The 12996-nt window shown below is 47.0% G+C and overlaps 1 protein-coding gene across 4 annotated transcripts in view; it reads left to right on the forward strand.

Moving 5' to 3' along the window:
- The first annotated feature begins 315 nt into the window (after window positions 1–315).
- Window positions 316–12996, forward strand: part of SLC39A10 (solute carrier family 39 member 10) — a 34784-nt gene continuing 22103 nt past the window's right edge. The window contains exon 1 of one of the 4 annotated variants that reach the window (XM_036319032.1): window positions 316–468. Coding sequence is in view for 2 of the 4 variants with exons in the window: in XM_036319034.1 (XP_036174927.1) it covers window positions 445–463 (19 nt within the window). In the remaining 2 variants the exon portion in view is untranslated. Of the gene's footprint in view, window positions 469–12023; window positions 12966–12996 lie in introns of those variants that run through there. The other 3 variants (XM_036319034.1, XM_036319031.1, XM_036319033.1) reach the window with 3 other exon arrangements.

Consider the following 12996-nt stretch of genomic DNA (forward strand, 5'->3'; position numbering starts at 1 on the left):
GCCGCGCTGCGCCTGAGCGGCCGGGGCGCGTTACGCCAGGAGCGCAGCGCCCTGAGCGGCCGGGGCGCGTTACGCCGGGAGCGCAGCGCCCTGAGCGGCCGGGGCGCGTTACGCCGGGAGCGCAGCGCCCTGAGCGGCCGGGGCGCGTTACGCCGGGAGCGCAGCGCCCTGAGCGGCCGGGGCGCGTTACGCCGGGAGCGCAGCGCCCTGAGCGGCCGGGGCGCGTTACGCCGGGAGCGCAGCGCCCTGAGCGGCCGGGGCGCGTTACGCCGGGAGCGCAGCGCCCTGAGCGGCCGGGGCGCGTTACGCCGGGAGCGCAGCGCGCAGGGGCGGGCGGGGCGCGGCTGCGCAGGGGCCGGCTGGGCTCCGTGCGCCGCTGGCGCAGCGGGCGCTGTGAATACGCGCCGGGGCGCCGCCGGGCTTTTGGTACCGAGCGGAGAGGAGATGCACACGGCACTCGAGGGTGAGGTAACTATAAAACCCCGATTTGTTTACATTCCCTCCCCCAGAACCGGCCCCGAGCGCGGCGGAGCCGGCGAGCCCGCCGCGGCCGGGCGGCCCGGGAGCCCGGGCCCGGGGCATCGCGGCGGCCGGACCTCGGGGGCCGGGCGCGGGGTCTCCGCGGCGGCGGCGAGCTGGCGGGGCGCGTGGGGCAGCGCGTGGGGCGCCGCGGCCCTCGTGTGCGCGCGGGGCGGGCGGCGGCCTGGGCCTCGCGGGCGGGAGGGACCCGCGCCCCACGGAGCCTCCTCGGCGCCGGGAGGGGCCGCTGGGCGGGCGGCGGTTGGGGGGCTGCGCGCGGGGGGCGCGGGCGGGCGGGTCTCGGCGGGGTGAAGGCAGATGGCATCCGGCGCCCCGTGCTCCCCCCGTCCCCCGACCTCCCTCCCGTCCCCCCGTGTCTGTGGGGCCCGGGGGGGGGGGGCCGGGGTGCAGCCGGGGCCCCGCAGTTCCGGCCCCGGGAGGCTAACGGACGCGGCCTCGGCGCCGGGACCGCGGGAGGCCTCGCGGGGACTTGTTCTCCCCCGGAGCCGCCGCTGGGCCGCCGGGGCGTCACCCCGAGGCCTGCGGGGTCCCTGGGGCCGGGAACTCGGAGTCCCTGGGGCTCGGGGCGGGGGGCCGCAGCCCGGCTTTGTTCCTCCGAGCGCCTCGGCCCGAGCGCCCTAGGCCCGGCGGGGCAGGGGGTGGGGGCCCCGGGGGACCCCTCCCCGGATCTGGGGACCTGCCCGCCTTAGGTCGCTCTCCGGGCCCCTCAACCCCGGGTTCCCCGGCTGAGCCGGCGGCCCGCGGGGCGCAGGGCCGTGACGTGGACGGCCTCCCGCCGGCTCCTGCGGGTTCACGTGGGCGCCGCCCGCATGGCCGCCCCGCGCCCGGCGAGGAGGGGAGGAGGCTGCCCCCCGCGCCCCAGGGCCTGGGAGCGCGTGGAGTGACTGCGGAGCACGGCGTCTTGTAGAAAAGGGGCAGGTCGAGCGGCTCTGCAGCCTTTCTGAGCTCACGCAACGCCTCCCGCCGCCCGGCCCGGCCCGGCCCGCTGGTTCCGCCCGGCACCGGCCCTTCGCGGGGACCCGGCCTGGAGACTGGGTTCCGGTGCTGCCGGGTGGCCGGTGGCACGTGGTTAGTGGGGACCACCCAAGGCCTCAGGTTGGGGCTGCTTTATAGTAGGAGGACTTCCTGTCGCACACATCTGACTATTTTTGCTCAAACATGATTATTTTTGCAGAAATCTTGAGTGTTCTCTGTCCCTCGTTCAAGACCGTGGGGGCCCCGACCAGACGGTCCAGGCCCGGCCCTGCCCGCGCGGCCTGCGCTGGGGGGGAGAGGAGTACATTGTGTCGGTAACTGGGTCCTGGGTCCTCGGACCGTAGACAAACTGGCCGCCTGCAGGGGCTTCTCAAACTCTTTTTTTTTTTTTTTTTTTTTTTGAGGGATGAACCATGAGCGATGTTTTTAAATGTTCAAAACGCCTAGGGCTACAGCAGACCTGTGGTGCTGAAATAGAATCATGGCTGTTACATTTGCGGAAGTGATGCATGTGCCCGGGAAGCATGAACAGAAGCGGCAGGTCTAATGGCCAATTGCACACGTACATCAAGGGCTGTCAGTGATCTTCGAGGAGTTAATTTGATTTCTAGTGATCACTGTCCGGTCCTGTGATTTTTTTGCTTATAGTCATAAATGAAGAACTAAGTTTCAAAGGTTCATTAAAAGAAAAGTGGTTTTCTTCCCTGTCAACGTTGACAAACCAGCATTCAATGCCCGGGCCCCTGGTCCAGCGAGAAGCCCCGTGCAAGAGGGGCTTGCTTATGAGGTGGAAGCGACAGTGTACAACGTGTCAGCCGGTACTTCCTGTTAACAAGTCATAGTCACTCTCCCAACAGCTTAAAGACCAAATGCAGGTCTTCACCTTTTTTGAGCACCTAATTCAGTGGTTCTCAACCTTCTGGCCCTTTACAGTTCCTCATGTTGTGACCCAACCATAAAATTACTTTCGTTGCTACTTCATAACTGTCATGTTGCTACTGTGATGAACCGTCATGTAAATATCTGATGTGCAGAATGGTCTTAGGCCACCCCTGTGAAAGGGTCGTTCCACCGCCAAAGGGGTCGCAACCCACAGGTTGAGAACCGCTGATCCTAATTTGAAGTATTTTAAGAGGCTTCAAGTTTAGTATGCAAGTACTACTACTCTGGTACTACTGTGGGGGTAGCTGACTTATGGAGAATATAGGCCATAGGTGGTATATCCAAGGGAAATTACTCAATGGGAATAATTTGCTTTTAAAGAGAAGTTATCCTATTACTCTATTCCCTCCTTCCCTCAGCTTTGGAGTAAGACTTAAGGTTTCACACCCTGGCCCATCATGACCTAGTTTGGTTATCTCAATCTTTCTGTATGTGAACTTGGAAGTACTAAAAAAATCCTACCCTCATGGGTTTACTGTAACCATTAAATGACATAAGGAACCAAAGGGCTACTTAATTCATCTCAGTTCTTTCATGGCTGAGGGACTCCTTTGTTTTCCCCCCGGTACTTGGTTACCCCCAGAGTGAGGCTTAATGGTCTGTACTGGGCCTCCGCGAAGGTAGTTGTCTGTTGCCATTCTCTTACTCTTGCAATAACCCATAGAATTTTTTTCTGCCTTTCTTGCATTTTCTAACTTAAAATTACATAAACACATCCTCTTTACCCTGCCAGACTAAAATCCTTGAGGGGCACTTTCTCCACAGCCTCCTGCCACATGTTCACAACACGTGACTCTGTGAAATCAAAGCTTGGTTGTCAAGCTTTTTAATCAAGTTTTAAAAAATGTTGGGTACACCACAAATTTAGCATTAGCCCAGAGAAGTACTTTGGATAAAAATGTCAGCCCTTGTCTATGTAGTGCCTCCCTTAAGAATGGAAAAAATACCATGGGTTCGTGTTGTTTTATATCAAAAGGACATTGTCACTAGTGCATTTTGATCATCACAAGAGGAAAAACAGGACGCAGTAGAAAAAGGAAAAGCAGTATAGGCAATCAAACAGGAAACTAGTTTTTTCCTTTATAACAAATTTCACAAACCTTTAAAGTCATCTTTCATTAAATATAAAATTCTCATTAAAAACTTCAGCTTAAAGTTTAAAAGTGCCCAGTCTGACCCAGCAGCTTGATGCTGCCCCCTAGTGTTTTGTGCCCCTTGAAGTTTTCTTGATTTAACTTCCCTTTCTTCACCTTTTCCTAAAACAAGATCTGTTTAAATTACAATTAGATTCCTTAGTGTTATACTAAGTCCTAGTCTCCTCGGCATTTCCTCCAGCTGCTGGTAGGGTTTCTGATAAGATAGATGCAGTCATTTTGAATTAGTTAATTTTTACCGCTTTTAGCCCCCAATTTTCCAAATAGGGGTGAGTTTTGTGTGGAGAGAAAACAGTATAATACAGATTTCCTTGCAAGATTATATAGGGGATTTTTCAAAGCAGGGGTATATGTTAATCTATTAAATTAGCTTTGTATATGAATAACATAAATTTGATTTATTCTGGGCTTTGCCTTGAAAAGTGTGATATAAAAATTTGCTTTCCGGCCCTGACCAGGTGGCTCAGTTGGTTGCAGCATCGTCCTGTGCAGCAAAGGATGGAGGGTTCAATTCCTGGTCAGAGCACTTACCTAGGTTCTGGGTTCAATCCCCAGATGGGAGACAACCAGTCAATACTTTCCTTTCACATTGATGTTTCTCTCAGTGGAAAACTGTCCTCGGTGAGGATAAAAGAATTGCTTTCTGGGATCAGTGTAGTCCCATATAACATTGTGTTGCTTCAACTGTACTGAAAATAAAATTGAAAATGCTAAAATTGCATGGGTGGTGAGCTTTTGTTTTCTAAGTTCTATTTTATTTTGAGCTGTGACTTACAGAATGATCTCTGAAAAATATTCTCTTGGACCTTTAATAAGCACAATATTTCCTGTAATCATTTATGTAAACTAAAGTTTCAAATTATGCTAGTTATCAATATTCCAAACTATTATTTTTTTCATTGTTTTCCATTAAGTTCTGTGAGTGGGCCACACAATGACTTAGATTTTTCCAAATTGAGCAAATATAATCTCAAAAATTGATCACAGACTATTCAAAAGTGTGTTCAGTGGGTATAAAGGCAATTTATAACTGAAATTACTGTATAAAGATTTACAGAACAATAGCACTCAAATTATTTCCAGCTGCGTAAGAGACCACAGTTAATGTTCTGACATTAAAACAACACAATTTATTATTATATAGTACCAAAGCACAATTTATTGTTACATAGTGGTGGTGGTATTTATAGATGTAAGTATAAGGATAAAATTTTAAATCTTGTTTAACTTGTATTCACTAACAGTGGTAGGTGATTTTGTAATTACCTAATTTTATAATTACTCCTTATAGTTTAGATATTTTACTGCTGAAAAGAGAGGGAGGTATCAGATAGTACTTATCCTTCCGTTAACATTTCTAATAGCCATGCTTACCCTTATTATGTGCTCTACTTTTGGGAACCACCCATTGCATTCAGAAAAGAGGTTTTTAGAGATTAGAAAAGTAAATCAGAACGTTGTAGGACAGAATCTTTAACCTATTAGGATTGTGTACTTTTACAGGACCGGGAGTATTGTTAGAATTACTGAGTCATGTTTGGTTATTTTTCATCTGGTAATTAAGACTTGTCAGTCAGTGATCACTTTAGTTCTCACACCTCTTTTATTATAGAGGAAGTAGGAAATCTAGGTAGCCTTCAGCTGTAGTAACAAGACGACAAAGATTTACATCCCACTGTCCTATTAATCCTATATAATAAAAGCCTAATATGCTAAGTGTCTGGTTGTCCAGTCAACCAATCAAAGTGTAATATGCTAATGATATGCTAAGGCTGCTTAACCGCTTGCTATGATGGGCACTGACCACCAGGGGGCAGATGCTTCTACCGATAGATTAGCTTGCTGCTGGAATCTGGCCGATCAGGACTGAGCGAGACCGCCCGGACACACCCTGGAGTCCTCCTGTGGTCCATTCTCCTCCTCACGCCCCCCTGGCTGGCCAACCTCCCGCATCCCTCCCTGGCCCCAATCATGCACCAGTGGTCCCTCAGCCTGGCCTGTGCCCTCTCACAGTCCAGGACCCCTCAGGGGATGTTGGAGAGCCAGTTTCAGCCTGATAGTGCAGGCCAGGCCAAGGGACCCCATTGGTGCACAAATTTGTGCACCGGGCCTCTAGTATCTAAATAAAAGGAAACCATTTCAGATGTGCCCTCACACTTGTAAACTTTCTTCTGAATTCACTTTATATATTCTGTGGATTTGGGAGTTTTAAGATAGCGGTTTTCCCTACAGTTGTCCACTGAATTGGTAATTTAAAAAAAAGTGTAGGATAAGCCACGGGTCAGCAAGCTGTCGTCTCCCATAGGCCAAATCAGCCTGCTTTTCTGAGTTAAATATTGGCACACAGCCCTCTCCTTGGTCTATGTGTTGTGTATGGCTACTTTTGTGCCCAAATGGCAGAATTGAGTATTTGCCTTAAACACTGTGCTGCCTGCAAAACCTAAAATGTTAATTATCTGGTCCTTTTAAGCCTGCCAACCCTTGGATCCAGTTCTTAATGCTCTATCATTATTTGACATATTGCTATTACAATAATTATATCTTTCTAGAACCTATAAAATACTTTAGTAGAAGTACAACCAGTCAAATATATGTGTCCGCAAGAAGCAGATGCCGAAGTAACCGCTTGAGCTAAAGCTGACCCCCAACCAGTCAAATATAAATGCATAGTATGAATGTACGTTTTCATGTCCTTACCTAAGTAACACAGAAGCCTTTCATCTCTCCCAGGTACATTCTCCCTTAATAGGAAGTATAGCACCTTTATCAGTGTTTGGAGTTGCAATGTGATGCCCTTGGCCTTCAACTCTGAGCTACCACCTAACACTATCATACTGTTTCTACTACTTTTGTAGCATCTCTCACAGTTTACTAATTTAAAAAAAATAGTTTTATCTTCCTGGTACCTCCTTCAGAGCAGAATATATTTCATGTTTTTATGTCTTCTCCTTGCCTGTCCCCTTTTCCTTTCCCTTTCCCGTTCCTCCTGGTCTCTTCACCCATTATAGATCAATGGCTGGTGTGGCTTAGTGGTTGAGCATCAACCTATGAACCAGGTGGTCAGTTTTCGATTCCCTGTCAGGGCACTTGCCCTGATTGCAGGTTAGATCCCCAGTAGAAGGTGTGTAGGAGACAGCTGATCAGTGATTCTCTGTCATTGTTGATGTTTCTATCTCTCCCTTTCCCTTCCTCTCTCTGAAATCAATAAAAATATAAAAACAAAACATTCATGATCACATGTTTATAGGTCTGTGAACAAAGGTTTTGGAATAATAATTCTTAATGCACTTCTTCTGAAGATGAATCATTCTGTTTATGTGAAATATATTTCACACTATTAATACCTGCTTGATGAAAGGGGCTATGGAAAGATTGATTTACATACCTTATGAAGATAAAGAGAATAATATATGATTTGTTATTATAAACCAATGAAATAAGTAAAACAATGTAATATTAGAAAAACTTTAGATTGTAATAAGTATTATTATATAACTAGAGGCCTGATGCACGAAGATTTGTGCAAGAATGGGCCTTCCTTCCCATGGCTGCTGGCACTGCCTTTGCTCCAGCCCAGAGCTGCCTTTCTACCTTTGTTCTGATCCGGAGGCCCCTTTCCGCCTTCCCACGCTGCCCAGAGGCCCGGAGCGGCTGGGGTGGTGTGAACGCCTGTGTCCTGCCCCACCCCGGCCTCTCGGTGCCTGCATATGCAAATTAACCCGCCATCTTTGTTGGGTTAATTTGCATATTCACACCTGATTGGCTGATGGGTGTCACAAAGGTATGGTCAGTTTGCATCTTTCTCTCTTATTAGTGTAGATTATACATAAAATTACATATGCACCAATAGAGAATAGATACTATATATTATGTGTAATATATATATTATAAAGCAACAAGGTCATGTTATCTGTCCCCATAGATCTTTTTTAGTATAGAAATTTAACTGCATAACTTTTTAATGTTCAGAACATACTTTTAAAAAAATTAAACTTACTGGGGTGGCATTGGTTAATAAAATTATATATGTTTCAGGTACAGAATTCTCTGATACATCAACTATAGGTAGCATTGCATGCCCACCACCCAAAGTTAAATCTTCTGAAACCATATATTTGACCCTCTTATCCTTTGTTAACCTTCCATCCCCCTTCCCTCTGGTAACCACCATATTGTTGTCTGTGTCTATGAGTTTTTGTTTGTTTTGATGTTTATTCATTTGTTACTTTTAGTTTTATATCTCACTAAGTGAAATCACATGGTTCTTGACTTTTTCTGACATATTTCACTTAGCACGATATTCTCAAGATCCACCCATGTTGTTGCAGTGGCAGTACTTCATCTTTCTTATGGCTGAGCAGTATTCCATGTGTATGTGTCACATCTTTACCCATTTATCCAGTCCTCTAGCAAAGGACACCTCAGTTGTTTCCAGGTCTTGGCCACTGTGAATAATGCTGCAATGAACTTAAGGGAGCATATATCTCTACATGTGAGTGCTTTCAAATTTTTTGATTAGGTACCCAGAAGAGGAATGCTGGATCATATGGTCATTCTATTAAACTTTTAAGGAACCTCCATACTGTTTTCCATAGTGACTGTGCCAATTAACATCCCAGGTGCAGTAAGTGAAGTAGAACATACTTTTTAAGATTTTCATTTTAATTAGGATATTACAGTTTTTTTTCAAATAAAGTGAGTAATTTTATGTATGTAACCAGTATAAATAAAAAATTGTTTTCAAGAAAACAATCATACCAATTTTTTAAAAAGCTGACAAGGAAACCAGAAAGGTATGCTAAAATCAAATCACTGAAAGAGATTTTAAGAAAAATGTTCTTTAAATTCACTGTAAATATATAGTACATAATACGATTTATGCTTTATAAGACAAATATTAGAGCTTTTACTAGGAAGACTTTTGCGTAAACACAAGAACTTGAAAGTTTTATTGAGGCTAACATAAACTTTCTTAACATAAATATGTAAGAGTATGGTTAGTTCAATGATGTTTTTATTTTCCCTAAAAGAGAAATGGATGTTAGGGGTCCTAGATCTTTGGGGGTCATGTTCACTTTATAGTTTTTTAAAAGAAGAAAATATGTATTAGATATGGAGAGAAGAAACTTCTTAAATTTAGAAATCAGAAGTAATTACAAAAACAGTTCAATAATGCATATACAGGAGAACATTCATGAAAGGGTAAACCATTGTAATCAAAATTAAAAGGCACTGGGCAGAACCAAGTGTGTTTTTTGCAGAAAATATGACCAATTCATATTATGTAGTATCACATAGATGTTGATAAAAATGAGACAACAGAAATAATTTAAAAAGTATAAATGAAAATAAGGCAAGATATTACTCCAAAATTAATACCAACTATTAATGAGAATGCTATGATCATACTGCTGGTAGCAGTATATAACTCTTTTTCTGGCATTAATAATATTCTTACGTTTTCCTTTTTATTTTTCTACTAAAGGCCTGGTGCACAAAAATTTGTGCACTGGTAGGGGGAGTGTCCCTCAGCCCCACTTGTGTCCTCTCACAGTCTGGGACCCCTCAGGAGATAACAACCTGCTGGCTTAGGCCTGCTCCCGGGTGGCAGAGGGCAGGCCCAACCCCTAGGTGCAGCCCCTGGTCGGGCTCAGAGCAGGGCCGATTGGGGAGTTGGGGTGCCACCCCCTGTCATGCACAGAGCAGGGTGGATCGGGAGGTTGTGATGCCACCCCCAGTCACGCTCAGGGTAGGGCCAATTGGGAGGTAGGGGCGCCGACCCCTGTCACACTCAAGGCAGGGTCGATGGGGAGGTTGCGGCGCCACCCCGTCATGCACAGAGCAGGGCCAATCGGGGTTGGGGCGCTGCCCCCTGTCACGCACAGAGCAGGGCCTATCAGGGGGGTTGGGGCTCCGTACCATGTCACACACAGAGCAGGACTGATCAGGGGGTTGGGGCGCTGCCCCCTGTCATGCACAGAGCAGGGCCTATCAGGGGGGTTGGGGCTCCATACCATATCACGCACAGAGCAGGGCCGATCAGGTGGTTGGGGAGCTCCCCCCATCACGCACAGAGTAGGGCCGATAGGGGAGTTGGGGCACTGCCCCCTGTCACCCACAGAGCAGGGCCGATCAGGGGGTTGGGGCACTCCCCCCTGTCACACTCAGGGCAGGGCTGATGGGGAGGTTGCGGCTCCACCCCTTCACACACAGAGCAGGGCCCATGGGGGGGTTGGGGCGCCGCACCCTGTCACACACAGCAGGGCCGATCAGGGGGTTGGGGAGCTCCCCCCTATCAGGCACAGAGCAGGGCCAATCAAGGGGTTGGAGCGCCTTCCCCTGTCACGAACAGAGCAGGGCGGATAGGGAGGTTGTGGCCCCGCCCCCTGTCACACACAGAGCTGCAGGGCGATCAGGGGGTTTGGGCGCTGCCCCGTCACACTGCTCCAGGGGCCAGGAGGCCTTGCGGCTCTGCTGATGCCAGTGCTGGGAGGCCTCACTACTCCGCTGATCCCGGTGCCAGGAGGCCTTGTGGCTCCGCTGATCCCAGTGCTGGGAGGCCTCGCGGCTCCACTGATCCTGGGTTTGGGAGGCCTCGCGGCTCCGCTGATCCTGCTGCTGGGAGGCATATTACCCTTTACCTATATAGGATAGAGGCCTGGTGCACGGGTGGGGGCCAGCTGGTTTGCCCTGAAGGGTGTCCTGGATCAGGGTGGGGGTCCCGCTTGGGTGCCTGGCCAGCCTGAATGAGGGGATGATGGCTGTTTGCAGCTGGTCACACCCCCTTCAGGGTGGGGGTCCCTACTGGGGTGCCTGGCCAGTCTAGGTGAGGGGCTGAGGGCCGTTTTCAGGCTGGCGGGTGACTGAAGCTCCCAACCTCTCCTTTTTTTCTTTTTTTCTTTTTTATTCTGGGATTTATTTACCGTCTATGGCTGTCACGGGAACTGAGAGCCGGCTTTAGCTCTGAGGCTCAGCTCCAGCTCTGAGACCTCGGCTGCTGAAAGCAGGTATCTGGGTTTGTTTGGGTTCTATAATTGAAACACTGTTGCAACTCCAGCTCAGCCGGCTGGCTGAAAGCATGGGGTTTATTTAGCTTCTATAATTGCAACATAGTTGCTCAGAGTGCAGCTCAGAGCTGGGCAGCGGCAGGCGGGGAACGTTGGCTTCCTCCTTCACTGGAGCAAGCAAGCCTCCTGTTCGCTTCAGCTGCCTGGCTGCTGGCCGCCATCTTGGTTGGCAGTTAATTTGCATATCGCCCTGATTAGCCAATGGGAAGCGTGTTGGAGGTACAGTTAATTACCATGTTTGTCTATTATTAGATAGGTTGTGCCTGTGTATCACAAAATCTACCCCAGGTCCGAGTATCAGAATATAGCTTTATAAGAAAAGGGACTGTGCCATTGAACCCTCTAAATTTGTAGAAGAATTTATGTAGTTTTCATATACAGGGTGGGGCAAAAGTAGGTTTACAGTTGTGAGTACACAAAGCACAGAGTTCATTGTACTATTTATTAACTGTTGTATTATTTTCCTTGTGAACAACAAGAGAAAGACAAGTATCACTGATTTCACTCATGTAGAATCTAATGAACAAAATAAACTGATGAACAAAATATATTGATCCAGAGACATAGAAGCATGGAACAGACTTGACAAATCTCAGAGGGAAGGGGCGGGGAGATTAACCAAAGAACTTATATGCATGACCCATGGACGCAGACAATAGTGCTGTGAAGGCTGGGTAGGGGGAGGGAAGTGGCCACTGGGGGAAATAAGGGACATCTGTAAGACTTTCAACAGTAAAGATAATTTTTTTTTAAAAAGGATCTTGATGGTTTTAATTATTAATTATAAGGATAGCTAAAGTTAATCAGACAGAAAGCTTCCCTGATGGGGAGGAAGTAGTCTGCTGTCAGTCATCAAAGGACATTCATGTTACAAAGAGATTGCCCAGAACACAGATTTTTTTTCTATTTAACCTAATGGAAAGGAAAGGTAATTTTACCTGGCTACTTAAGAAAGGCAGGCTGGTGTAAAGTCAGACATGTAACAGTGACAAGCTGCTGAGGAAGGAAAACAAGAGTGTGAAGGTGGAGGCTTTGAGGGGTGGCAGTAGCGGTTAGAATGACAGCGGTGGTGAGTTAGCAGGGAGCACTGCTCTGCTCTGCAGGTCAAAGGTAAATGCTTCAGCTTTGGATATGGCTGTGATGGAGGATGGAATAACTGAAGCAACAGCTAGCTTCTTTTTAAAAAGATTTATTTTTAAAATATGTCTTTTATTGATTTCTTTTTAAGAGAGAGAAAGGGGGGGGGGGAGAATAATTGATGAGAGAGAAACATCCATCATCATCTGCCTCCTGCACACTCCCTGTTGAGGATTGAGCCCACAGCCCGGGCATGTGCCCTGACCGAGAATTGAACCTCTAGTTACATGGGTTGGTGCTCAACCACTGAGCAACACCAGCCGGGCCAAACCTGAATTTTTAATATAATTGTAGTTAGTTTAAATTTAAGTAGCTACATGTGGCTAGTGGTTGCCGTATTGGACAGCACAGTTCTGGACATTTTACTGCTTTCGCATTTACTGTTTTAGATTTAGATTTAAAATCCATCTGTAATTGACTTTTTGGTAGGTGGAGAGGAATCATTTTATTTTCTTCTTGTATATGGAAATCTAGTTGGCCACTCACCAAGGAAAAGAGAATCTTTCCTAGGTTGGCACTCCCAGTTTTGTATCTCCAGTATGTTTATTCCCACACCAGACACCACACTGCTTCTAGTAACTGGTTGAGGACATACTTATTTCTAGTTCTTCAGCAGTATCGTGGCCATTCTTGGCCCTTCCCTTTCCAGCTAAGTATTAAAAGTATCTCAAATTCTCGCAGAATTACTTCCGAGATTTTGATTGGGGTTACATTGGGTCTGTATCCTATCCAGTCATAAACATGATATAGTCATCCATTTTATTTATGGCTTGCATTTCTCTCAATAATATGTGGTCATATTTTATGTAAAGGTCTTACACATCTTTTGTTTTTTATTTCTAGCTATTTGCTATTGTAAATAATACCGTTTTCTAATTTTCTAATTATTGCTGGTATATTGAAATACAGTTGATTTTATGTTATTATATCAAGCAACTTAACTGAATTAACTTATTAATTCTTAGAGATTGTTTAGGATTCTCTACATACCCAATCCTGTCATTCATAAATAATGGCAGTTGCATTTCTTTATAACTCACACATTTTATCATTTTATTTCATCTTGCCTTATTGCAATTACCAGAGGGACTCAAGAGCAGAATCAGCACACTATTTTGAAAAGGACCAGATGAGGAGGAATCCAATTCCGGTATAAATGTATAGACTCGTAAGTGTTGTGC

The sequence above is a fragment of the Myotis myotis genome, unplaced genomic scaffold, assembly GCF_014108235.1.
Source record: "Myotis myotis isolate mMyoMyo1 unplaced genomic scaffold, mMyoMyo1.p scaffold_m19_p_8, whole genome shotgun sequence".
NCBI classification, from domain to species: Eukaryota; Metazoa; Chordata; class Mammalia; order Chiroptera; family Vespertilionidae; genus Myotis; species Myotis myotis.